This window comes from Motacilla alba, chromosome 9 (assembly GCF_015832195.1).
Source record: "Motacilla alba alba isolate MOTALB_02 chromosome 9, Motacilla_alba_V1.0_pri, whole genome shotgun sequence".
NCBI classification, from domain to species: Eukaryota; Metazoa; Chordata; class Aves; order Passeriformes; family Motacillidae; genus Motacilla; species Motacilla alba.
Window position 1 is genome coordinate 15,224,130 of NC_052024.1, and position 27,203 is coordinate 15,251,332.

The 27,203-nt window shown below is 42.3% G+C and overlaps 1 protein-coding gene across 26 annotated transcripts in view; it reads right to left on the reverse strand.

Moving 5' to 3' along the window:
- Positions 1-27,203, reverse strand: part of LOC119704331 (LIM domain containing preferred translocation partner in lipoma) — a 330,317-nt gene that overhangs the window by 113,254 nt on the left and 189,860 nt on the right. For all 26 annotated transcript variants that reach the window (XM_038145382.1, XM_038145377.1, XM_038145361.1 and 23 more), the window contains one exon: positions 10,708-11,382. In XM_038145382.1, the coding sequence (XP_038001310.1) occupies positions 10,708-11,382 (675 nt within the window). The remainder of the gene's footprint in view (positions 1-10,707; positions 11,383-27,203) is intronic.

Consider the following 27,203-nt stretch of genomic DNA (forward strand, 5'->3'; position numbering starts at 1 on the left):
ATTGGGAAATAAAATAATTTCTCAGCAACTAGCAGCACAGTGGGAGGCAAAGCTTGCAGGAACTTGTCTTGCATTGAAAAATCCAGGTTTTTACTTTAAAACAGGTTCCTCATCACTAAATACAGGGTTTTTTTTTTTAATTTCCCAATGATAGAAAAACAATTAGGTTCCATGGTGTTGAATTCTTGGCATTATCTAGTATTTAGAACAATTACTAAGCATTATTAGCAGAATTATAATGGTGATAACCAGGGAGCAGCAAAAGCAGCACCATGGAGACTTAGCAACCTGTATCATTTTTTAATCTGATCCATCCTAGTGAAGTGCTATGGTGCCTGCCTGGAGGCTCTTCCTGACCAGTCCTTGGAGAAAGACGCCTACCCACCTCAACCCTGCCTACAGCAGGAATTCCCAGCCCAAGTGAGACCACCTTAGCTTGCTTCCTCAGGGACTCACAGAAATGCTAACGTGAGAGTAAAAAAGTCTCGGTGGCAGTGGGTTTTTTGCCTTTTTTCATTTGCATACAATTATTTTTCCCCCTTGGACGTGCAGCCTCCACATAATGAATTTAAGCTTCTGACAAAAGTCTTTCCTAGATCAGAGGAAGTACAGCTCAGAAGTAATTTGCTGATGCTTGGGATTTGCACACTGAAAGCCACAGATCTCCTGTCCAGTATAGCCTGTCTCCTTGAGAGGAGAAGCTGCCTATGGTGCCTCAGTCAATAATTAACTCCTAAATAGAAGCAGAAGGGTTGATGAGGGTGATGAAGGTTTACGACTGCATGTCTGTATCCTTCCTAAAAGGAGAAACAGATGTTTCCAACCACCACAAATTTCCATTCCACAGACCCCTTGCTCTGGCTGTTACCTTGGGGCAGTGACTTCCAAATGCTGTATTAAGAAACAAAAAAAATTAATTGTTTTGCTGGAAGGTTCAAGAGAGAGTCTGGGGCAGAGTCAGAGATTGAACACATTCTCTCACACAGTAGCTCAGAAGGCAGAAGACAGCATTGGAAAATCCTGTCCTAATACTGCTTTTTTTGCTGGTAATCAGGGTCTCCACGATTGCCTGTTCAATTGGAGAAGAGCCCTGGAAATTCTTCTGCTTTGTCAGTGACATGGTCTCAAGCAAATCCCTGTCTCATCTGTCAAAGTACAATCTGGATGCTTTCAGTAGCATTAATTTAAATTTCTAAACAAACACCAGACCCTACCAACTTGTGTAATAGTGAAGAAGTTAATTTTATCTGAGATGTTTGGGTTTCCTCTCCTCTTTTGTCTCCCATTTTAAATTGATGCCATCTTGATTTAAAAAAAAAAAAAAAAAGCCCAGGGGCAATTTTGAGTGCTGCCTGCAGATATGCATTTGTATGCTTTTTCCATCTTTTAACTAACAAATAGAAGGGGGAAAAAGAAGTTAATTTTGCTAGCAGCCTGCTGTGATATAAATAAAAATAATAGGTACATTCACAGATTTTGAACTTTCTTACAGCCGCTGCTGCAAAAAGCAATTTTAATTTATAACCACGGATTCTTGCAAAACATATAACGAAGACATAATAAAATGGAATGTTTATCCTGTGGCTCCCATTAGACCTCCATTCGATGGTTGTAACTAATGACTTGTTTTTCCACTTTTGTATTGGAAGCCTTATTATTGGGCTGCACAGAGCATACCTTATTTGATTTCCCTAGCAAGGTCTGCACCTCTTGCTGAAGCCTGCAATTAGATGTTCATGAAGTAATATTAAAAAGCTGCATAATCACATCTGTAGTCAAAAATTAAAAAAAAAAAAAAAAAAAGAAAAAAGCCAGTAACAAGCCAGCTCTGTTTGTATATTATACCAAGTACAATAGACTAATGTTCACTCCAGTGCATGTGTCCTTTTGACTAACCACTTCTATCTGACAACCTTTTTTTGGCAACAGAACACATTGTACTTTTTGGATAATTGACTGTGGAATATAATGTTGTTTATTCAAAAGCAGGTCACACAGAACTGAGCTCCTAGTTGTCTTTATCCCTCTACCTTTCTTATCCTCATGCTGTTTAAATTTATGCTGAATTTCTTTTAATTACACATATGGTTTTAATTGCTGTTCTGTATTTATTCAGTAGAAGGTGACCTGATGGTGAAATGGTACAGAAAGGTGGGTGGGAAGCTGAATTCAGATTTGAAAACTATATTTGGACATCATGAAGAAACAAACACAAGCATGTACAATCCCAACACCCTCTGGTACCTACAGGGCCATGCTTGCCTGCAGTACAACTGCATTACTTCTCTGCACTGAAAAATCTACTAGAGAGACTCATCCACTACTTGCTCAGTGATCTGGAAATTCTACATCAGCAAAAGGCCTAATTTTAGGCCTAAGCCTTGGAGGACAAGAACCCTGAGGGAAAGTGATGTAGAAACACGTAAAAGTTGTGAAAAATCTAGATGATGGGAAATGCAGTTGGGAAAATGGGTTCAGGAGGGAGTTTTAACTGAAGTATTCAAATGAGGTCGTGCAAGAATTGATGCGTTTCTAAAGTATGTTTTTGGGATGCAGCCTGTGGAAAGAGAGGTTACAAGTATTGCATAATAGGAGGGGGGAAAGATTTTGATGCAGCAAGGAACAGAAAAGCAGCCTTCTAACACAAGCTTGACAAGGAGGTGCAGGGCACCTTTCTGATGCTGATCATCAGATCAGGAAAACACAATTGTCACCTGAATCTTTGAGTCTCTGAGATACACACAAAACAGAGGTTTACAATAATACAAATGTTGCAGGGTACTTCCTCACAGAGATTTCTTCTGTTGGCTGAGTTGGACTGCAAAATAAAACTCTCCAGGCTTCCTGGTGACAGCCTAGAAGGAATCCACCAGTGAGATATACACAGCAGGAGCTTCCCTGTCCACTTAGGCTATTTTTTCTCCATGGAAAAGGCATGAGTTTTCACTTTAGGCTCTACCGCAGCAACAACAGAAAAAAAAGTGATTCATTTGATGACCAACCAGTTCTCACAAACCTGGAGGAAAATCCTGAAAAAAGATTCTTCAGGTGTTGGTAAACTAGAGTCTAACTAGACAATAATAGGATGAAAATTATGATAGCTAATCTGCTGTATATTATAGCTCAGGTGTGGTTCCATTTTATTGATGAGTAAACTAATCCTAATAAGTCAGGTTAATAAGTCAGGTTAAGTTACAGCCGACTGATTTGAGGAAATTTTGTTTGTTTGTTTAGAAAAATATTTAATTGGGAGGATGAGTGATACTGACAGTAAGAATAATTCATCTGTCTGTGCTAAACCAAACTGTGGAAAATCCTTGCTAATGCTACATTGATCAGCTAACACACAGCAGCTTCACTCCTCTAATTTGTTTTGTGTAGCTGACTTTAGATGGCCCATTTCAATCTGGACTATTTTGAGGAGCCATGTGAAACTAAGTCACTGCCCTATTAGTGTGGATAAAGAGACACATGAATATTACTCTGCTACAAGCAAGACATAGTTCATCTGATATTTCTTCCAGCAGAGAGAATACATTGCATCTGGAACAAAGAAGAAAATGTGACTGGAAAGTTTAGAGCCCTTAAATTAATTCCCTAGAGAAAAAGTTGAGGCATCATACTCATAATACCATGTTATGTAACTTGCTGTGGAGCCAGACAGCTACTAAGTGAAATAGTATAAGTTATAAAAACAAAATATTGTTGTGAAAACAATTTTACAGCTTTATAATTCACTATTATTTTCATTTAAGAACAAAACTGTCAGTGTAATTGCAGATTCTGTTTGCCTTGCAGGAGTTCTTTCAGCCTGTGATAGGAAACCTCTTCTTTTTTTTAAAACTTTTTTCCCCCCAAAGGCTGCTATTAAATTTACCATATCATGTTTCTTTATAGTTATTCAGAGGTAAATCTTAACAGGAAGCCCATTATGTGGAGGCCAAAGTTAGTTTAACACCAGAACATTTATGATCAGTAAATGTAACCATATATTAGCAACTGCTTCATACCATTATTCTTGGATTAAACAAGTATTATATCAGTAGACATTATAGACTACTTTGTAATCTTTACAACTGAATATCTATTTTTGGTGGTATTTTCATGGCTGGCACTGCTCACTGTGCACCATGATAGTTGTCTAACTTGCCTGCTCATTCAAGTACTAGGCTCAAGAGCCTATCTGTGCACAACCATCCCTATCCAGGGAAAAATGATTCATCTTTTAAACTGTACAGAGTCCCCTACACAAAGTGGTGCTCCAGTAACAAAACATTACTATTTTATCTATATGTGTGCCATTCAAAACTCAATTAAGACTGCAAATATGCTTCACAGAGGTCAGTGGGAAAACTACCCAAATATAGGAAGATCCACTCCAAATGACACGGCCAAAATAAGACATCACCCAAAGCATCATCTATGCTGTCACTGTCTTGTGAGCAGAGTGACTTCTTTTAACACTGGCATTACCATCAGGTCATAAGCCCAAAGAGTTTCACACCAACAGGGCAACCAGAGACCTTCTCACCTCAAACAGAAGAGCCACCAAATGACACCAGCATGTTCCACATCTCCTTGTTCTGCCCTGCTCTCCTAATCAATCGGTGCTTAACCTTGGACAAGTTTCTCTACCCATTCAGGCTCTGGCTTCATTGAAATAAACTTTACAATGACACAGAGGTTATCTGACAGAAGAACAGCTTCCTCAACGCTCTGGTGCTTTGGCTTTGAAAGAATTACAATGTGGTTGGACTCGAGTGTGTTTTTAAATGGAAGGAACCAGCTCCTCCAGTAATCAGCAGCACCATCACACTCAATAGCCAGAGTCTGCCTGTAAATTAAGTGGCACTCACTTTTATGGGTGCTGCTTTCTGTACTGAAAGCTGTAAACCAGTAGCAAGGCCAACCATCCTTGTCACATCACGCTACAGAGCAGGCTGCCCCTTAGAGACCTGAGCTCTGGCAACCCCAGGGCTCAGGCAAGCCCCACTGCCTGGAAACCTGCCAGCCTCCCTGTCTGATGCTATGTAAGTATACACTCACTGCATCTTATGACCTCAGACCCAAAATTCTTATGTTATCCTGTAACACAGTCCGGCAGGATCTCTCAAGGTAGACACTTGGTTATCAAGAGTTAACTAGCACAGAAGCAGAGCCCTTGATTAACTTCAAGGTTGCCCCATGCCTTATCATGTGTGGAGGCATTGTCCTCAGCTTATTTTAAGAAGGAGCAAGAAAGAACATCCAGGTATTATGCCAAAAGCCTCTTTCTCAATTATTCCTTTTATATTTCTAACCCATTGTGGCTGACTAAAGGCTAAAGCTGCAAAAGCTGCATCCTGAAGCTGTAAATTTAAGTTGGTTTTTCAGTATATGCTGACCTGACTTACTCCTGTAACTGCAGCCTCCCTGTTATCTTTAACTCCAAGGTAATTGTTTAGCAACTCTTTGTTTCACTATTTCAGGAAAACAATCCAAATATATGATACCTAAGAGAAAAAAACTGATTAATTGCTCTGTCATCAGCTGGTTCCTGCTAGTATATGGAGTGCTTAAATAATAAAAATATAATACAAAGAACAAAGAGTAAAGTTCTCAAACGAACATGTTAAACACATTTTAAGCCAAGAACTGGGCTCTTTCAAAAGTCTAGGATATAAACCAGACTGTGCCATATTCCTGCAGTCAGGATAAGGATACCATTCTGAGAACACCTCTTTGCATCTCTTGCCAGCACCTATTCACCTGAGAAAACCCACAACGATTTTCATGCAGAGATTTATAATAACTTCAAGAGGAAAACATCATTCTCAATGCTACTGTACCACAAGTCATGAGCTTCTCATCTTATTGTTAGACACAACTGCCTTCTTTCCCCTCCTTCTCATTTTAACAGAAGCAACAGTATTTAATTTAATCCACCCAGAAGCAATGACAAGAGTCAGCAGCTGATATACAGCTAGTGCTGGTTAGAACTCTGAATTACTGTTTTGTGAAGAATGTCAACATTTTGACATTTGTTGCTATTCTCAGGGTAGAAAGGAACTGCATATTCGTCTGGAAATTTTGAAATGTCACACTGAACTTGCAGATTCAACTCTGAATTTCAGAATTTCACATTCTATTTCATTTTACATTGGCTTTCAGTCTTTTTTAATTCATTAAATGCCGAAGTAGAATATTTTAAATCACCCTTTTTAATTTTACTTTGGTTTGCTTTATTTGAGCATATTAAAACTATGGGAAGCCACTGTCCCACACTGACAGAAAACAAACTTCAATCGTCATTTTTCACTGTCTCCAAATTCCATCCATTGAAAATTTTTGATACGTGACTTTTGTGAAGACACTTGGGTAAAGGCAAAAAATTTTGGGTGAGAAGACATTTTGGGGGAGGCAAGCAATGCAAAGCAAGCTGCCTGCCTTTCTCCACAAGTCAAAAGCAACACTAGGAAGGAATATATCCCTGTGACAGCAGGAGGGAATCTGGCAGACTGCTTTTATTCATCTGCAGAGAAGAAAAAGTTTCTAGTCGCTAAATTAACAGCAAACAGCAAGAGAATTAGTCTGAGTTCAAATGCAAGTGCCGGAGGTATCTCCTTTAAGTGAGTGATGGCAGACTGTAAAAATTATTAAACTAGTGCAAGAGAAGTGCATCAGTCATAGTGAAGGGCACTGGTGAGCAGATGTTTCTGAAGCCAAGATGAAACTTCCAAGCGAATGTCTCCATCACAGGTATTAAATCAGTGGAAAAACTGACAAAAGCTGTGTAAAACAAGAAAACAGCAAGCCATCACAGTCCCTTTTGGGCACTGCAAGCTGCATGAGACCATGTCAGGGCTGGCTGCAGCAGGCAGCAAAGAAATCACCTCCAGCAGTGCGGAAACCACGCGGTGGCTGAGGTCTGCTAGTCATGAGCAGGCACCACCACCTAAGCCACAAGCATGAGCTGCCTCATTAAATCCTCCTGGATTACAGTTGTCTCCCCACTTTTCATGGTGCTCACCTGGAAAGGTGTGTAAAACTGAAGGGCTGTCTGAAGAGAAGGCCATGCTCCATATGCACTGATGCCTCTACAGGTCTGAATGGAGATACTGCAACTCATGGCTGAGCAGGTTAAGGAACTTGGGCACTTGTACCATGTCTGGGAGAACAGACACAGCTACCAAAGGGACACTGCTACCTTTCTCCTCCCAGCAAATCTGCAGCAAAGAAATGTGGATTTGGATGCTGTACTAAATCAGAGCTAGAAGACACTTCTGTCCTCACCAAATTGTTAAATTCCTCTCAAGAGATAAATGCTTTTTGTTAAGATTTCCACCATTTTGGACCAGAGCTAAAATGCTGTCTCAAATGGCTTCAGTGGTACCAGTCTAGATGTTGAAAACATGAAAGGTCCCTTTAGGAAGGAATGTGCTTCCCAAAGCCTGTGTTAGAATCAGGAGAATAGCTGGGATCTAGGAAGAACAGATCTCCCAGAGCTACTCCTCAAATACACCAGGAGATCCATGAGGTCCCTCTTAAAGGTCCACAAATCTACTTGGGAGATATGATAGTGTCTCAAAAATGCTCAAACGTGACCAAAACCAGTGAAAGGACCTACAACTATTTGGAGATATGAGAACTCAACAAGGGTTTTTGGTGTCTTAACCAGTTCAGCACAGAAACATTTGGTGATAGATGAGCTGGTTGGTGGTGGGAGTTCACCAGTGCTGCTTTGGCCACAGGGCAAAGTCCTGGGAATAATCCACATGAGAAACTGGTTTTGTCATATGTCTACTATGGGCATGTTGGTGCCAGTAATGAGCATACCTAATGAGCACCCTGGCCTTGTGCCCTCTGCCCTTTGGGAAAGAAGAAGTTAAGAGAGAGTTAAGAGATTTTGACTTGGCCTGAGCAGGCACAGCAAGAGCATGAGAGGAGCCAAATGGTCTCATGAGAACTCTGCTGCTGTTCCTACAGAAGTCCCCACCACCCACCATCCAGAAGAGAAAGCTCCTGAGGTTTTTTGGCTGTTGAAGCACATGAAGGTTTAAATGAGGACATGCACTCCACCAGATCATTTCCTAACTAGGACTTGGGCACTAATGCTAGACAGGGTGCTGCAAAAGACTAAAATGCCCAGAGGCTTCACATGCATGACTCTCACCCTATAAGTGGCCCAAGGACAGAATGCAATGTGGAATTGTGTGTGAGTAAAACTCATTGTTTTCAGCAGGCTTTAAGAACCAGTACAGATTATTTGCTGTTCCCATACCAATCCAGATTTATTTTGGATCAGCAGCGACTTCAACATGATTAGTACACAGCAAAAAACACAGAGCCACCGTGTCATGAGCCTCTTCCTAGCCAGAATGCAAATATAAACCATTTTTTTTACCCTTTGGAAACATGAAACAAATTTAATGAAAAAATTTGTCTCTCACAGTGATGGATCATGGTATATGTTGGAATTAAGGACCATGAACTTTTAATCTGAGATGGATTTGCTACAACATCCTTAATAATTTGCACACAAACTGTGTTCAAGATTAGGCATGCACTTTTCTGAATACATTTAGAAATTGTTTGATATTTTAAAACCATTCCCTTGCAAGAAGAAAAATTCCTAAAGGTCATCTTACATTTTATGTGATATGTATTAATGCTTCTTACCCTTTCCGTTTCTTTAACTGAAGGGTCCCAAATCAACCTTGAAAAGGCAAAACACAACCAAATGCAGAATCATGTGTGTGTGCTGGAAAAGATGTTAAAATTTACATGATAGCCAAATCAAATTACAGTGACAATTCTTCCTAACAGATCTCTGGCTCTAACACAGCCTTTTTTTCCCTTTTAAATAAAATAATTCCCAAAGTCGATTTTATGAATGAGTTATTCTGCAAAGGAAGAGAACAGCATGTGGTAAGGCTGGACAAGAGTGCTTTAAAGGCAAAGGCCTGCCACCAATATGTTACAAAAGATTTGTAAGCTCCAAAGTGAAATACGTAAGAAAACATCTATTTAGCAGGTTGGAAGAGAAAGAAAGTTTCTGCAGGGGTTTATCATTATGCAGATGATAGTCTGTTCTGCGGAAGAAGTGAAATTATTTTTTATAGAGATACTTAAGTATTTCTGCCTGTGTATTTGCAAATGCCACGTGCACACACACCAACATGTATATACAAATATATATAGGCATACATGAAACCCCCAACTTGAGCTAAATTAAATTGTCCCTCTAGCTTTGTAATGCAAATGAGACTAACAGGCTTGTGCTGTTTGTGGTTTGAGATGATTTGCGTTTCCATAGAGATGCTGACTGAACTACAGTTTTTAAATTTTTTATATATATAAGCCTACTTGTATCTATAAAAGTCTAAATATGGATCTGCTATACCTCAGCATTTCCTCAGTGACTCCACTGGAACCACAACCATTTACACCAGTTAAAGCTATGTGCAAATTTTGTGTCTTTCACTACTTTTTAATCTAAGCTCTATACCAAGTACATGCAGAGCTGAGATTTTATTACTTCTCTCCCTGCTTCAAAGGTTCTTGTTAAGCAAGGGGAAGAAAAGAGAAAAAGCAGTTTCTTAGCTGCTTGTAGATAATATTTCAAGGACTTCTGTAATTTCTTGCCCTCTCTAAACTGCCTTGAGAAACATCTTTGCCTTTTAAAGTTCCCACTGTCAGGAAACCTGGAATTCAGGGAGGACCATCTGTGTGCTGTTAGAGAAGGAAATGACAAAGGGACAGGCTTTCCTGTATCTGTTATGTATCTGAAGCTTTTCCCCCTTTCCCTGTGAGCACCCACAAACTTAAGAGCATGGATGTGCTCAGACGTACCAAGGTGGGCCTGGGCAGCAACAGCATCATTGCCTCCCTACCTCACCCTTTGTGGAACGTCAGCTCATCGTACATAATGAGGGCCCCACAAAGCTAAAACACCTCCCAGAGCCACATTAGAGATGGCCACCAGGAGAAGTGACAAAAGCCAGGCAGGATCAGCTTGGGCAGAGAAACGAGGCAGACCCACTTTAACTTTCTATTTTAAACTGACTTCACTTTATGAGGTCCAGGCACTTGTTGAAGTGGATGGGGGCCACCCGTGTACCAATATCGGAGAGGAAAACCAGAGCCGAGCTCTGTGGGGACTCATTTCCATGTGGTTTCAGTGATAAGTGATCTTTGAACAGCGACACACCGGAGGACAACCTCCGCAACCACTCTGAACCACAATCAAAACCAGCCTCTGGTGTACCTCCCATCTGCCTGAGGACAGGGAGGATTAATTGGTGAACCAGGGATGCCCACAAGTACTTGAAGTAGCTCACACCCAGCCTCTCACTTCATCTTGGGAGTGCCCAGAAGAAAAGCTTCCAGTTGAGTGATGCCTTACAGAGGCATGGCCAGGGAGCTCCTTGGGCAACAGCATGTCACAGGGACAAAGTCTCCCTCCCTCCCGTGGGCTGACACCATGCTTCCACATGCAATACCATCTCACTACTTGAGGCTGACAGTTTTTCTAAGCCCCTGCAGAGGCTCTTTTCAAAGCAGATGAGAGCTCCCTATTTCCAGCTTTAAAGAAGCCAAATGTAGGGAAATCTGCTCCACACCTCTGACAGCACCACCTTAACCCCCACCACCTTCCAGAGAGTGTCCCAGGCCATGTTCAGCCATGTGGCTCTCCCAGGAATGCCAGTGACCACTGGAATCTCTTACCTTCTGCTGCAGGGCGGGCGGCTGCGGGGCCAGCACTGGGTCAGTGATGTAGGTCTTCTTCGTGCCCGGTGGCTGGTAGAGCCCAGGGGGAGCCTGGCCCATGGCATTACTCGCAGGATACGCCGGCTCGGCCTTCCAGGAGCTCTGCGGCACGTAGGGCGCCTCGGAGCCGTTCCTGCCGCCGTAGCCCCCGTAGTAGGGGTCCTGGTAGCGGCCCTGCGGGGGCGCGTACCCGTAGGCGGGCTCGGCGGGCCGGCCGGGCGGAGGGCCGTAGCCGTAGTTGGGCCCCTGAGGCTGCGGCGCTCCGTACTGAGGGGCAGGGGGCTGGCGGGACGGCGCGGCAGCGTAGGCCTGGCCGGGCCCCAGGCTGCCGTAGTGCCCGGGCTGCGGGCTGGGCGGTTGGTAGTGAGGGCTGGGCTGCGCCGTCCTCACCTGCACGTTGAAGGCCGGGCGGCTCGGCGTGGAGGCCGTGGCGTAGGAGGCCGGCACCGGCTGCGGCTTCAGGGTGCCAACGGGAGTGACCGGGATGGGTGCCGGCTGCCCCGGGCCCTTGGCAGTGGACTTCTTGGTGGCGGTGAGAGGAGGCTGGTTGGGGATGATCATCCGCTTGTGGCCAGTGACAGGAGTGGACACGGATGGGGTGGTGGCAGCGGAGCTGCTTAAGGTCCCAGAGCCCTGGAGAGCAAGGAGAGAGACAGGGTCAGCAGGAGAGGCCACATGGGCACTGGGCTGAGCAATGAGGGTGGAAATGGGCGTTTACAGAAACATCCATGCAGCAACTCAAACTGCTTAGGAAAGGAAGAATAACCTAGGGACACACGTTATAGAATGGTTATAGCAACTTTCCCCTGCTCTGACAGAACAGGGACGGCACCACAGCAGCAGAGCAGAAGTGCCGTGCATGGCATTTCATCTCTCCTTGGAGGCTTCTCCTCCGCCTCCAAGCAAACAAACAAATTAAAAAATGATACACGCAAAAAAAAAAAGGGAGACTCGCCAGAGGATAATTAGGGAAAACCCCATGCATTCCTGTGAAAATGAGTCTGTTTTGGAAAAGAGAGAAAATGAGATTATAGTCTCTATGGAGACATGAAATTCCTTGGGTCCCTAGAGCACTTGTAGGGTTCTGCCCCAATACAGAAGCTCCTTTAACTGCGCAGGAGGCAGGAGATTGGGATAGCCTGCAAGCAGGTCTCAGGCTATAAGAATGAACTCTGATCAAACAAGTCACTGAAGTGTCCCTACCCTGTCTGTACTACTTGAACACCTGGAGTGACCCTAGAAAAATAAATGCTACACATGCTTCATTAAAAGGCAGAAAGTGGGTCAGGATTTCCAAGAGCTTCAGAAGTCAGTTCCTACCATGGCAGCCATGTAACCCTGCACCAGTGCCCCAGGCACAGCAATGCTGGGGCAGCCAGGGAAGAGGATCACAGCAAATGCTGCCGCTTCCTGCAATTTGGCTGCGGAATGAAGCTTTGTTGCAGTGACGCTGTCTAACAGGTATCATACATCCTTCAGTCTAGTGTACTTGTTTGTCTGGCTTACCTCATGTTCAAAAACACCCGCGTGAAAAGACATCTTTGTTAAAGAGCTAGCAATGTGAAAGCTTCTGAAGAAAACTGACCAACACTCTTTATGTCTTTTCACTGCATCAGAGAAGAGTAAACTTGAATTTCTAGAGTTTAGGATTAGGAAAAATTTCTTGCCTCTCTATTTTCCTTTATTCTAAAAGAGTACCTGAATTTTATGCCTTCTACGGAGAAATGCATTAAAGTGAAGACATGCAGTTTGACAGCACTTAACACCATAGTTATATGAGGTTATATCTCATTCAAACTTCCTGTACCAGGCTTGATCTCATCCATGATGTGCTTCATAATCTACAAGTTCACAGCAGCCCAAAGGCAGAGCAGGTCAGCCTTTACCCATGCTTATGGGCACTCTAAGGCATGTGACACCTTTAAATGACCAACCTTGTATTTGTCCCCAGGTGTTCCTGTTTATGCAGGCAACCTGACCTCCACCTACTGCTCCACCACCCTCTTGCTGGGGAGGGCATGGTGAGGATTCTTCGGGACATGCAGAAGCTGCACTGGGGTCAAAGAAATCCTGTGCCTGGTCAGCAGGTGGCGGCAATTAATTGCTGCCAAACCACCCAGAGGGGGCTGGGGGAGCTTCAGCCACCTAGAGCTTCCAAGGGTTCCAAACTCATCTTCTGTACAGGGTGGGAGAAACTCATCCTCTGTACAGGGTGGCTGTGTCCCCCAACATTTGGTAACCACCTCACACAAAGAAAAGAAAGATAAGTGCAAGCCACTCAGTTTCCAGTGCACAGCCTACAAGCAAGTCTACCCAAGGGATAAGGAAGCTATACCATCCAACTGGCAGCTCGTCCCTGATGATGTGCAAATACTTTTTTGCTGATGCACTGGTAAAGACCTTACTCCTGCAATCACACCTTCAGGGCAAACCTCCCACAAGGAAACACTATAAATCAGCAAAAAACCCCAGGCAAATAAGAGCATCAGTCTGCTCTGAGAGGTGTGAAAGGTGTGTATTCAGAAGTGAGGAATAATAAGGCAGCAAACTTCTGCTGGAGGAAAAACACCTCAATGTATTCACACCCTGACCTTGCTAACAGATCCATGACAAGACAGCACCTAGACAGACTGAAGAGATTTTCAAACTGAGAGCAAGGAAGAGCTGAAGCATGTCTCAGTTGAACTGCAAGGGCAGAGACAGGTTAAGGGTCCGTAGCCCTCCATTAATACTGCCTGATTCTTCTACTTCTGAAACACCTGAAGGGAAGCTGGCACTCCTCCATCCCTGCATCAGAAAACAACTGCACCAGCACTCATTGCTAGCAAGAAAACTTGCTTTCTGTCAGAATTGTTCTCCCACGTCAGGTTGGCATTTATGCCTGGGAGTGCCAGAAACTTTCCCATTTCCTCACCTATTTTGTTCTTGTAAATTATAGTAGTTTGTCCACTTACTGTAATGGGATGAAAGGTCCACAATGCAGCACTGTGTAATTACCACCAGAAAAGCATTTTTCTTTTTCATGTGAAGAGGTAGAAGGTAGATAATGTTATAAAGGCAATGGCCTGTCTGGGGGAGGAGAAAAGACCAAACCAAAACAACATAAGTGAGCCTTGTTCATCACATTCGGTATTTCTGAATGCAGACTCTGGAAGCAGGTCATGACAGATGGTACTAAAGCTCTTCTGATCCTATCTCAAGAACTGGGGGACTTCAATCTTACATATAAACATCCACATAACACATATAAACATCCACATAACACTTCACTTCACTGATGCCAGTCTCCTGCCTGGACTGGAATACACCTTAAGAATGAATGATAAACCCTTCTTCCAAAAAACCCCCAAACCCTCACAATCTGCGGACCGGTACCGAGCAGCTCCTGTGTTTGACACCACAAAGAGGATGAGCTGCAAGTATCCCCTCCTGCACCAGAATCCAGAAGGAAGGTGACAATTTGGGGGAGCAGAGCCCAAAGTTTGCTATCAACTCCACAGCGGAGGCCCGAGCTAACAAGTACTGGCTGCATTGTGGCATCAAACCACAGGCTGCCTTGAGGAGGAGGAAGTTTGCATCAGTAGGAGTCCCCAGAGGCGCCCTGCGTGACTCATTCTGAATTCCTCTGAGGGCACTGGGCAAGTGTGTGATGAAAGCTGGGGTTTATGGGGGGAGATGTAAGGCTAGCTGATGTGGTGTAGTAGAGAAATGGGACAGGCTACAGGGAATTTAACACTACTGGAGCATTGATGATTTATGAGGACACAAGTTGGTTGTAGCTCTTGTGCAAGGGCACAGGTGAGGTATCACCATAAATCCTCTGCCCTTTTGCCTGAGAGAGAGAAGGGTGGCCACAGTCCAGCCATGCACTCAGATATCACCCCAGGCTTAAACCTTAAGATTAGTAATGGATTAAGAAAAAAACTTTATAAATGAACAGTAACTAAGGACAAGATTCCTGCTCTGAGGACAGGAATGTGTGGAAGGATGAGAAAAGGGTACTCAGATACCACTAGAAGAGAGATTTCAACAGCTGTCTGGAAGGCACTAGGAGGATAGGAGGGATGCATGAGGCTATAAAGATGCCAGGTAGATGGAGTAATAAACAGAAGGCTGGAAGGGGCTATCTATATCACTGGGTACAGCCTAACAAAACAGATGACTGTCACAAATGTTTCACCCAAGTGAATCCATAGAACTTCCACCAACACAACCAAGCAGATTCATTCAAAAGCATATCAAAGTGACTGCTCAGAAACATGAAGACCAGTCGAAACAGGTGAAAAAAATAAAGAGAAAAACAAAGAGTGAATTCATAGGAGCACAGGCATCCCTTTCTCCAGCAGCTCCTGGACAGCTCATTTCAAAACCATACTGCATTTGCAAGTGATTATCGCAGCCAAACACACTCTCTGACATCCTCTGAGGGCTGTTTTCAGAGGAAGACAGGCTTTCCTCTGCTCGCCATGCCCTGATGAAACTGTCTGACACACTTCGCAAGTGCAAATTAAAACCACGCTACTTACCATCAACCCCTTCTTGCAAATTCATATTTGCAAAGAGAGTAAACTAGAAACCCCAGGTGTTGATAACATAGAGCCGTTGAGAGAAACTAGAGTAGGAAGGAGTTAAATTCAGAACCTCATCTACCACAAGCATTATAATACAAAATCTTTTTTTTTTTTTAATGGGAAAGCACAAGAGCCTTGTTTAAACACAGATGGAAGTACCTAAATGTACTGCCTCTTCTACAAATGAATTATCCAGCAGTTCAAGTAAAGGTGAACCAATACTGACAAAATCAAGTAAAACTCAACCAAATGTGGGAGGAAAAAAACCCCAAAACACTTCTAAAAAAGTTTACCATGTATGACCATGAGAGGAATAGTTTTGCTTGCCAAATCCTGCCTTGTCTTTTTTAATGCAGAGGAAGTTTATAAAGGTTTTCAGGAGTTTCTTGTACCAACCATCATAGGGAAAGTCTATGGCAATGTGATAAAGCCACGCTGTCCAAGGGATCTGACTGTCAAAACTGGGTGTCTGGATTCAAAGCTACCCTGGTGGGCAAACCCAAAATCCTGAGTAGCTTTGATTCTTCATCCTGTAAAAATTATTGACATAGATCTTAAATTAAATTCAATGTACATCTACAACTAAAAAGTAATTGTATAGGTACTAGGGATGAAGCCTGTTGTTCTACAGAAATTAACCTATAATTCTTTACCATTTGTCAGGGTTAAATCGTAAAAAGAGTACAGAATAATCACAGTCTACAGCATGAGCATGATTCTCTATGATCAGCTGGAATCCATATGAAAAGGACTTCATTCTTTTACTTTGCACATTTGTAGAATTATTTTTATAGAATCCCTTCAGTTTCTCAGGTTTCAGAGACTGAATCAAAATGCCAATACAAAGTTTATCACATTCTATTCAATTCTCCAGACATTTTTTCATAAAGGTACAGTTGAACAGCTTTAGCCCTTTAACTATCAAATTATTACATACAAAGATACATTACTCCAGCTCAGTGATTTTCAACCTTTATGCTCAGCAGCCCCCAATGTTTTCCAGAAGAGACAAGCTCCTTTATGGAGAAAGTTAATCAACTGACAATAAACATGGGTTTTTCAGTTACCTTTCATTGAATTCTTCTTAGTTACCTTAGGAGTGATCCATGGACCCCCAGGGTTTGCAGAGCAGAGGTTGAGAACCATGGCTCTAGCTGGGGCTGCCTTTTTTGGGCATTTCAGTCACTAATTACTCCAGGATAGGAATGAAACAACTCTTCTTCCTCGAAAGGCAGAAACCTGGCAACTACCGGTGGGCTGAACCCAAGATGCAGCGCTCTCAGGGGGCTGCCAGTTCAATGGGCCACTGCAGCATCTCTCCTCCTAACTCAGCCCCTCTCCTGCATGGTCCACTGACACAAGCTGGGCTGAAACACAGGGCCAGCTCAGGCCACCTGAAATCCTTTAAGTAGCACTCAAAGGTGGTGGAAGTTGGAGGCCTGGGTTGGAAGGGCAGCAAACAGTGAGAAATCAACTTGGCTTTTCCTATCACAAATGATGGGCATTCACCTTGGCTAGCTGGAGGAGCTTAAAGCTCTCTCTCTCTGAAATGTACCTCCACAGGGTCATTAATTCCATTCTAATATTGAAGCCTAAAACAGGGGAGGTGAATCATCCACTGGGGGAATCTACTTCTCTTCGCTGACTGTATAAGAAGCATAAAAACAGGCAAGACAAGTCAGTGAATATTTAGACAGCACAAGTTAGTGGAGACAAATTCCACAATAAGCAGGTAATTTTGATGTGACTGTAAGAAGCAGAGATCCCTTTTCCCTGCATTAAGTGCCCTGCCACTCAAGCTCAGCTACAGCAGCACACCAAAGGGATTTCTGAGCGCCAGCAGCTCAGACTATCTGCCAGGATCCTGCTGCACCCTGTAGCCAAGGCATGACCAAGAGGTTGTGTTGCAAGTTTATTCCTAATGTATGAACATGAATGGGACTGACATGAATGGGACACCCTTCCCCACCTTCTCTTCCACCTTTGTGCTGAACAGTGGCTCCTGCTGGAATTGGAGCTGCTGTTTTTTCAGGAGCAGCATCTGGGCTGAGCCTCCCTCAGCCTAAGGTATCAAACCTCAGCTCCCTCTTAGTATGGGAAAGATTACCCCAGAGAAAAATAAAATACTCTGCTTTGAAACTTTGGTCTTTAGGTACCTGAAAATGTGAACAGGGATTTTAGGGGGTTTCCTGATGTGCAGACACCTCTACCTCCTGCTGACTTCAAATTCTGTATTTGAACAAGCTGCTCAACCAGTGATAACGTATGGCCAAGTTCCCCTGAACCTGTCTGAACCTTTTTCTGTCTGAAATAACATCTGGGTGAAAATGAGAAATCTGGCCTCTCATTTGGGACTTGCAGATGCCTGGAGTCCTGGTAGAGCTCCAGCTGGGCTGTTTCAGGTCCGAGATCCTGAGTGGATGGACTGCTCCCATTTAGCACACCTGATGCATTTTCAATATATAGCATTCCCTTGCCTTCTTTATAAGGTCCAGACAGTCCAAGCACACTGAGGACACATCTTTACAACTCTGCACTGCTGCTATGCCGTGCACATAGCTCAGTTGCTAACATAGATTTCTTTTAAGTGTCAAAATGTCCTTAGAACCCAATCCAAAGTTTTGAAGTCTGGTCCAAACCTTAAACCCCTCAGCCAAAACACGTTTATAATCAGATGAAGTTTTTCTTTACACTTTCATCATTCTCTCATTTCTAGTTTACAGCTGACAAGCGAGTGTCACGGATGTATGGGCTGTGCATGGATCAGCAGCTACACTCAGACTTTGCAGATGTGAGATTCAATTTGCTGGCTTGATCACCAGAAGCTATCAAGGTATTCAAACAGACTGCTCCCAGGCATTACACCAATAGAAGAAGAGGAGAAATCTAATAAAGTGTTCATCTCTGGTTCTCAAATGAAGAGAATACCTTGCGAATGCCATAAAGTGTTACAAGAACACAACTGCTTCTGAGCTTTGATCTGTTTTTCAGCTGCTACCACAGGTGGAAAAGGAGTCAACATAGTTGTTAATGTTTCTGTCCATAACCTCTTTTGTACACCTTGTGATGGCCCAGCCTGAAACCATGGGAAATAGTGCACAGAAGAAAAGGTGCTAAGAGTTGACCTCCTATATTTTATTATGGAAAACAGCCTTCCAGAACTGATGCGTGCAGTTAGAGACACACACCTTGGTTCAGCTTTCAGTGCGGGTGTCAAGTGTTTTAGGCAATCTGGGTTTCCACTTTGCAACACTCCATTAATTCCAATGAGTCTGAACACATCTGAAAAATTTGGTCTCCAAAACACAACAGTGTTATGCCAGGGAAGAATTTCCTTCTCAGTTTCATATTTACTTTTTTGTTTACCTAATACTATCGCTACGATGACTACTCTGAGCTTTTTATTTGCTTTTCCTTTTCTGATGACTGATCATCTGGTATTTATGAGAAGGACTCTCTGAGAGACCAGTTTTAAAAGATGTGCAAACAATTGACCTAAATACTTTTAATGCTGGTAGACAGTCAAGGTCCATAATTCTAGCTTCATTCATTGAAAGGGTTAGTTATTATTTAAACTCTTCTACTTAAGCAATTCAACTTGACCACTTCAAATGCAGTAGTAACTTTATCTACAAGAATATCAGATATCAGCATGAGACATAACTGTCAAAAAGTTACAGAAGATGCCAGTCAAGAGAAGTTAAACATTTTCTGAATTCATCTTGGGATATTTCTGTAATTTTTCACCTCTTATCACTAAAATGACATTATTTGCACCCATCTGGACCTGAGGACCATGCAATGGCAGCCCCCTGCACAGATTTAATCAGTGGCACATGGACTCAGCAGTAAATTACATAAAGATCTGTAAAAAGGCACCACATATCTTTGGCCACACCAAAAGGCAGAACTACTGAGGACAATCCCAGAAGCAAAGACCACAAAAAAACCAGCACTGCACCATGTGAAGACAAGTCACCACGTGCATTGAGCATTGAAACAGCTCCTTGAGGAACACCTCCTCTAAGTCTTAGCAATGCAGGAATGTCCAAAACATTTCCATTCACCAAACTGGGCCCTTCTAATGGGCTGAACAAATTCCCTTGCTTTATTTAGGCAAATATTGCTAAGCCTGACAATGGGGAAGCCCCCACCCCCCTATAAATAAGAATGTTGGGTAAGCAAAGTATTTTTATGACTTTTGCTATTACTAAGCTAGTAAAACTTAAAGTATCATAATTACGGCACCCACAGACTTTTTTTCCTTCCTTTTATAACTGGCTATTTGTAATGGAAAAGAAGTTCCTGTGCATGACAAATATGGGCAGGTTTGAGGGTTATACCACTATCCATGGATGTGCATCATGATTAGAAAAAGTGGATTAAGAAGGCATAATGGAAAATGCATGAGTGAGGGAAGAAGTCTGCACCTGTGAGTGACAGGACAAAATTCCACATACATGAAGTCTTCTGGAGAAGTCTTCTACAATTTATATGGAAAAGTTATCATTTTCTATTGTATGTTGAATAACAGACACAAAGAAGAGTGCAAAACCACTATAAAAACTTCTCATTTCCTACTAAATGGCAAAGGAGTTTTAGAGTGTTTATAGAGTGTACAAGCTTTCTTCCTTTATTAATTCTAGAGAACACTAAAAATGTGCATATGCACACAAAAATAATAGAAAATACATATGCACCCAGACACTACTTGGTTTACTTTGTGTTACTTATTTGTTTACGATTCCATTTATTTGCTGCATTGCATTTATAACGTATTTATCTTTTCGAATTCCAAAACTCTATTAAACCAGATTTAAAACATTTTCCTACCAGAGGGCATAAACATTTTCGAATGTTAGTATTGTCTCTATTTCCTGTGAAAACCATGTGTTTTCATTCTTCTTTTCCCCACATTTTAAAGCCTGTGCAAATAGCAGTGCAGAAGAGCAGAAGCATCAGTGAACAATTCTGTGTTCAGACAACATCTGCTTTCTTATGGTTCACTTGAGGTCCAGAACCCACTGTCATCTGCCAGTATTTTTAGTGGGCTACAAAATGGTTCAAGTTAATAAGTTGAGAGGTTAGCATGAGGAAAAAAACTGTATAGCCACACCAAAAAAAAACCAAAAAACAAAGTCTAACAAAACAAACAAACAAACAACAAACCAAAACAAAAAAAAAACATAAAAGACAGTCATATGTGACAGAGGTTATTTTCCTATTAGGTTCAGCATACACCTTTCCAAAAGGCTGATGAGCTCCAGCAACAGGTCAAATTTAACAGTTTTCCCAGATGGCTCCTTCTGGGAAGTGGAGTGGAACATTCCCTCATTTATCCGTCTGCCTGGGTTATCACCACTGCCCGAAATACCTTAATCTTTCCACAGTATCACAGACTCCAAGCACGATGTTGAGAAATCTGATTGGAAAGGTTTTCATCCACCTGCTGTAGCTTTTAATATTAGTCTCCAGGTACATAAATACATACACCAAGATACACAGAAACCCCCTGCAGCACTTCTAGTCAAAACACCAGGGCAGTACTACAACCAGTCAGAAATAGTGAAAGAGAGAGCATTAATTTATAGCACAAGCAAAAAAGCCATCTGTACCACAGAAATACTTGGGTATGAAACAATACAGAAAGTTAAGATTATTTTTAAATTCAAGTGTTAATTCAGAGTAATCACTGTTTCTGCACTATTTTCCTCTTCTCATAGAACATATAATTACATTAAATGTATAGTAAATAAAATGTTTACTCAAATAACACACTGATAAAAATTTAGAATCACAACAGTATCACTGTAAAAAGCCTGTGTAAAGGAATGTCAAATCCATTGCCTCACCAGGCTTCGTTCTGTTGCAAATGGCATTATAAATTAATCCAGTTTTCCTAAATATGCCTTGAGGAAACAAAACCACAAATAGCCATTGTGAGCTTTAATATAAAAACCCCACCAAAAATATGAAAGAACAAACAAAACCCTTCTCTTCATTCTTAACCAGAATGCAAGAGCTGTGTTTTCAATGACTGATATTGCTGACTAGGTTATAGAGTTTGCAAAAAAAAAAGTCAACCTTTTTTGATACAGCTAAGTACTATATTCTAGTTTAATATCAGGTTTTCTCCTTTGCCTCGCTCCATTCTGCTTAGTGAGTTTTAGGAAGGAAAAAAAAGTTCCTAAACTTCATCACTAATGACTTAATAAACCAAATTAAGTTATGATTTGTAATTTTTCCCACTTACACTGCTCTTGGACTAAAATAGGGTCCTAAAACATTTGCTCCATGGCTTGCTGACTGGGTTATCACAGTCACAGGTTACAACTAAAATACTCTTCCATACCCCTCAGTGCCTGAATTACACTTTTTAAAAGTGCCAGATTCTGATCTCGGGGACAGTGGTGCCAGCTCAAGTGTGTCTATTGACTCCAGCAGATTTACTCCAAACACGCTGGCTGCTGCAGATCTGGATTTGGCCTTCTACTCCCTCTGCATTCACCATGTTTGTCTCTCCACAGGGAACACAGTGGAGGTTTCTAGGCAAACAGTAATGAATCCTACCAATCTGACCTTCTCCAGGTACTAATCATCCAGCTTTGCCCAAATCTCAACACACTGGAGATCTTGGCAATTCATCCTGCTGCAGCCTGAATGAAAGCAAATGAAACTTCTAATTGAGATTAAATACAGCCTGCACTGGATTAAACCTCAGCACCTCCAAGGACTCAGCTCAGCCTGTCCCAGCAGCAGCACTTCCAGCTGTGCACCCTGACCTGTGCACCCAGCCACAAACCCTTCTGCATGAGGAATTGAACCCAAGCGTGCTAATTCCAAACAAACAGACATATCCTCCCTCTCTCCTCATTTCTTTCCTTGTGGTGGATGCATACTGATAGCTACTGCAACTTGCAGTCCAACTGATTTTGACATTTTTAACTCAGGAACTTGAAACAGTGACTTTCTAGCTCTGGGGCAGAATTACTAAATGCTAAAAACCTTTGGGACTGGGAAGTATTAATTTTAAATCTAAGATCTTGGCTTCAACAATGTTTCTAACAAGGGCTCAAAGCTCTCCAAAAGTCAGCAGTTGGATGCTCAAAAACTGCAACAAATTTTGGATCCAAAATGGAATTTTGTGGCTTTAATTCTTGTTTGTCACGGGTCAAATTAGACTCCAGACTTCAACTTGAGGGGAGTGAGGAGAATTCAGGTCTAGGTCTGAATTTACCATGGGATTAAATAATATTTAATTTCTAGTTTGTAATGTACCCTTTTCTCTTTTTTCTCTCTTTTGCGGTTTATGATGTAGTTGTATTTTAAGAAAAAAATTATGCACAGAGAACACATCCTGGCATCACAAGTTATCAATAAATCTTTTTTCCATACCAGCCCACAAGAATTCACTGCAGGACCCAATTGTTGAAACACAAAGCAATGACATTCTATAAGCTTTCAGAAGTATCATTCTAACCCTTGTGGACTCGATGAATTCTCTAAATGAGTCACTGGCCTCTCAATGGAATTGTCAAAACTTAGGTTAAGCCAGGTTAATTCCCTTCCCCCTTCAATTTAGAAGTCCAGCTGCAGCGCGTGGCTTTCCAGTGAAAAGGTCTAAATGCAGAACCCATTCACCCTGAACAGGAAATCTCACAGGGCCCAAAGCTAATTTTTTTTCCTAAAAGCTAGAGATAAGCCACACTTACGGGAAAAAATGTAATTTCTGATGCCTCATGGGCCATGTGATGTAAAAATCAATATTCCTCTTACATGGCACAAATAATTTTCTGCTGAAGGTTAAAGGATCATGGTTGAAGCTACTATGGCTGAGGAGGGAGAAAGGGCAGCTGTGAGGAATGGGGGAGGAGGAGAGCAGAGACTTTAACCAGTGCAGGGATAAGGGAGATGCTGAAAACAACACTTCTAATCAAGGCAAGGGAGCAGATGTGGCATTGATCATACGGTCATAGAAGTGTTTGGGTTGGACAGAACCTGAACATCCATCCAGTTCCAAACCCCTGCCATGAGCAGGGTACCTTCCGCTACACCAGGCTGCTCAAACCCCATTCAGCCTGGGCTTGTACACTTCAGGGATGAGGCAGCCCCACCTTCTCTGGGCAACCTGGGCCAGTGCCTCACCACACTCGGGGAAGAATTTCTTCCTTGTTTTTCATCTAAACCTCCTCTCTTTCGGTTTAAAGCCATTCCCCCTTGTCCTGTCCCTACATGCCCTTGTCAAAAGTCCATTTGGGGCTGGGCTGAGGGTTTCAGCTAGGTGGGACAAGGAGGGACATCCTTCTGCCCCACAGGCCGTCCTCTGGCATGATGATGAGCTCTCCTTCTCTCTGCCCAAGGCTACCCGCAACAGCTCCAGCTTCCAGAACAGCGCCCTGCTTTACTGCCTTGCTTCCACCACACAGTGTCAGCTCCTCTGGAACCCCCAAAAGAGAGATTTTGCTGGGCATATCATACTCTTCATAATGGGATAAACTACTCTGAAAGTAGAGCAAGTTTTTATACTCCCACCCCTACTGTGCCAGAAAATCACTTGAAAACATCACTGCCTACTTTGTTAGGGACAAAACCACTCAACTTCCAGGCTAAAACAGTTCATGCCCAGTGTGTCCTCGGGAATGGGTACAACAAACAGGAATAACAGCTAACCATGCCATTTTTTGACAATGGTCTACACAAATTTGGTTGCAACTGGTGAACTCTCTTTAGCCTTCCAACAGCACTACAGTTCTTACCACTGAGAACACGTCCTAAGGAGGACAGGATTTGTCTCAGCTGTAATTAATTCCTTTTTTTCATAATAATAGGAAGACCTAATAGCAATTAGAAAAAAAATATGGCAAAAGAAAAAACTAAAAAAAAAAAAAGGATAGAGGAAAAGAAAAGAAATAGTTTATCCTACTACTACTGCAGAGAAATATTTAATTGAGGGCTCTGGACTTAATTTTAAAAAATGCAGTTTTCAAGAGTGCATAAAAAGCTTAAAACATAAAAACTAAAGATTCTGACAGAAAACCAAAAAGAAACTTAAATAAGATTCCTTTAAAGAGAAAAAAAAATATTTTAAACTGATCCTATGATATTTTTAACAGCTGGAATTAATAATACTGAACTTGGCCATAAGTCTATATTTAGCTTTGTATCAAAGTCCACATGACTTTTCCATGAGACAGAAGAATAGATATATAGGCTGATAGACAGATGGATAGATACATAAAAAGAAAAGGGAAAAAAATAATTAGGAAAGGGAACATTTTCTTGTCTGTTCTTTCAGTATGTTTTTTTTAATTTCAATTTCTACCTTATTATTTCCTATAAGTAGAAACAGATTTTTCTCTCTTTCAAAAAATTCTTAAACAGAAAACCTCCTTTGACAGCTTCAACAGCAGATTAATCACTTTTGTAACCCACAAAAAAAAAAGTTTTCTGGAAAGCATAACTGTCTGTAAATGTAAATGACAGTATTACTCTCTCTTATGCTAAGACGCCTACACATTCTCTCACTTCCATGACTCAGCACCAGATAAAAGCTTGTAAGATAATAAGCAGCAAACCTTCTTTAGGAAGAATAAAAATAATTTTAAAAACCCAATTCTTGCTACCCCCTGTAAAAAAAAAAATCCTTATGGTGTTAAAGCAAATTCTGCCAACAGATTCCCACTGGAATAAGATACAAATATCCCAAGGACTTCAGAAAAGAGAGGGACCAGGCTCAAGCAACATCAAAATCCAAACACATGCAAACATGAGAGGCTTTTCTTTTTCTCCAAATGAGCAAGAATAGGTTTGTTTCAACAAACAGGAATTTTATTACTGTTCATCTTCTGCTTTGCTCTAATTTGGTAGACAAATGAGTTGAAATTTTGCTCACCTATAATGAAAATTTCCAGGCACTCTAAAGGCAATGCACTCATGCCAAAAATCACAGAAACCCATGGGGAAGGGAGGGGAATTTCAGTGGGACTTCCCCTCCTGCCCTGTGGTCCTTGTCTGACTTGAGCTTGTTAGAGCCCAAGTAACTTCTCCTTCAGCCAACCAAATCAGGGCCAGACCCTTCAGACCAAAATATTCTTATTTTGGATAAATCTTTGGGAAAAGAAAAAGCTGAAAAAGAGGGGCTCGGACCTCTAGAGCTAGGCTCTTGTGATGTCCCTGAAATGAACGGGAATGGTTTTGATGCCAAAATATTGCCAGTCAGCTTGTGAATGCTGCTGGAACAGAGACAGCCACTTCCTCTCTATGAGCTCTTGTCAGCCCCAGCACACAGGTTATTTAACCAAAGGGTGGCAATCCAAAGAGAGCTGATTATTTACTTATTGAGCAGAGATGTTGCTGGATGCCTTACCAAGCCTCAGTACAGCCTGGGGTTCCTCTTGCTGAGTGCTGGACATTTCCTCTGAGAGCTTCCAGCGCCTCATGTGCTGGGTGGGTGCCCATGAGTCTGTACCCATCGGAGCAGCTCTTTCTATCAGGAGTGGAGGTTATCCAGAAAATAAATCAGGAAAATGCTGTCCATGTCTGTAACTTCTGGAGGAAGCAGAGTCCAGCTAAGGAGTACCCACAGCCCCTCCTGAACACGCTGCTGCTGCTGACTTTCACATTTTTTAAACTGAAAATAGTAAGTTAATGGAATTAACCACAGAAGTTTAAATTTAAAGGGAAGCCTCAGGGTAAGGCATCCCAGGCCATGGGTGCAGGACTTCTTGACAGCAGGATGCTTTGAACTGAGCCAGAGGTAGAATCAAACTCTAAGAAATACCTTCATTAATAGAGTGCACCTGCTCTGGCAGGAGGCTGGGGAGCAGAGCCGAGCTCTCAGCGTGGTGCTGGCAGAGCACACGTGTCCTACACAGTCCAAGGAATGAGCAGGAGCATCCCCAGCTCAGTTGTGTCCTATCACTGCATGGGGAGCATGGAGCAAATGCAGCAGCATCGGAATGCTCCAGCTCAGCTGGCTGCCAGGAGGGTGAAGCACTGCCACTGACAAATTCAGTGCCCCTCATCTTTGTAGAGCTTCAGATTCTGGGCAGGGTCCTTCAAGCACCAAATACTTCTCAAAGAGAGCAACCACAGCTGGGAAAGGCATGGCAGAGGGCCCCCATGTACCCAATGACCTCTATCCCAGTGTTACTGAGGAAAAGCCCTGTGAGCGCTAGGTAAGAATTTGCAGGCCCAGAAAATGACAATATTGGCATATTCACATTTGTGCCTCAAAACCATGCTTGTTATTTCACAAATAACAGATTTCCATGGCCAAATCCGACTGAAAGCAGGTGTAGTCCAGTGGTTCCTGTGCAGCCACATCTGCTCATACTCCAGGGCAAATGCCAAACTATTTATTGCTACTTAAAATTTATTGCATTTTTAGTCCTCCATCCCAAAACTGGTTTTGTTCAAAAATTCCTTTTAAATCCTTCTATGCCAACTGGATAAATCAAATCTGACAATTAAAATGGCAAATTGTTCAGAACCTCAGAATTTCCACCTAAGGATCTCCAAGTACTTTCAGAATTTAAACGCTCTTAATCTCTCCTATGCTTCTTGCAGAAAAGAAAAAAAGAAAAAGCATCCTTTTAAATTCTCTTTTTACAGATGAAAAACTGAAGTCCTGGGAGCCCCAAACAGCCTGCTAGGAAGCTGCTTGCCCAAAGACTCCGTATCCACTAAATCAGAGGCACGGCTGGGAAGGGAAACCAGGAGTTTCAGCAACTCTCAGTCCTCTTGTTCTCGCCACTTCATCAAACAACAGGGACAGCAATGTGATCATGCAGTTGTCAGTGTTTTCCCTCAGAGGGCTGGACAGAAGATGCAGAAAGCATTTGATCCACATGTGAGCACTGAACAGTATTGTTCAACACTGAG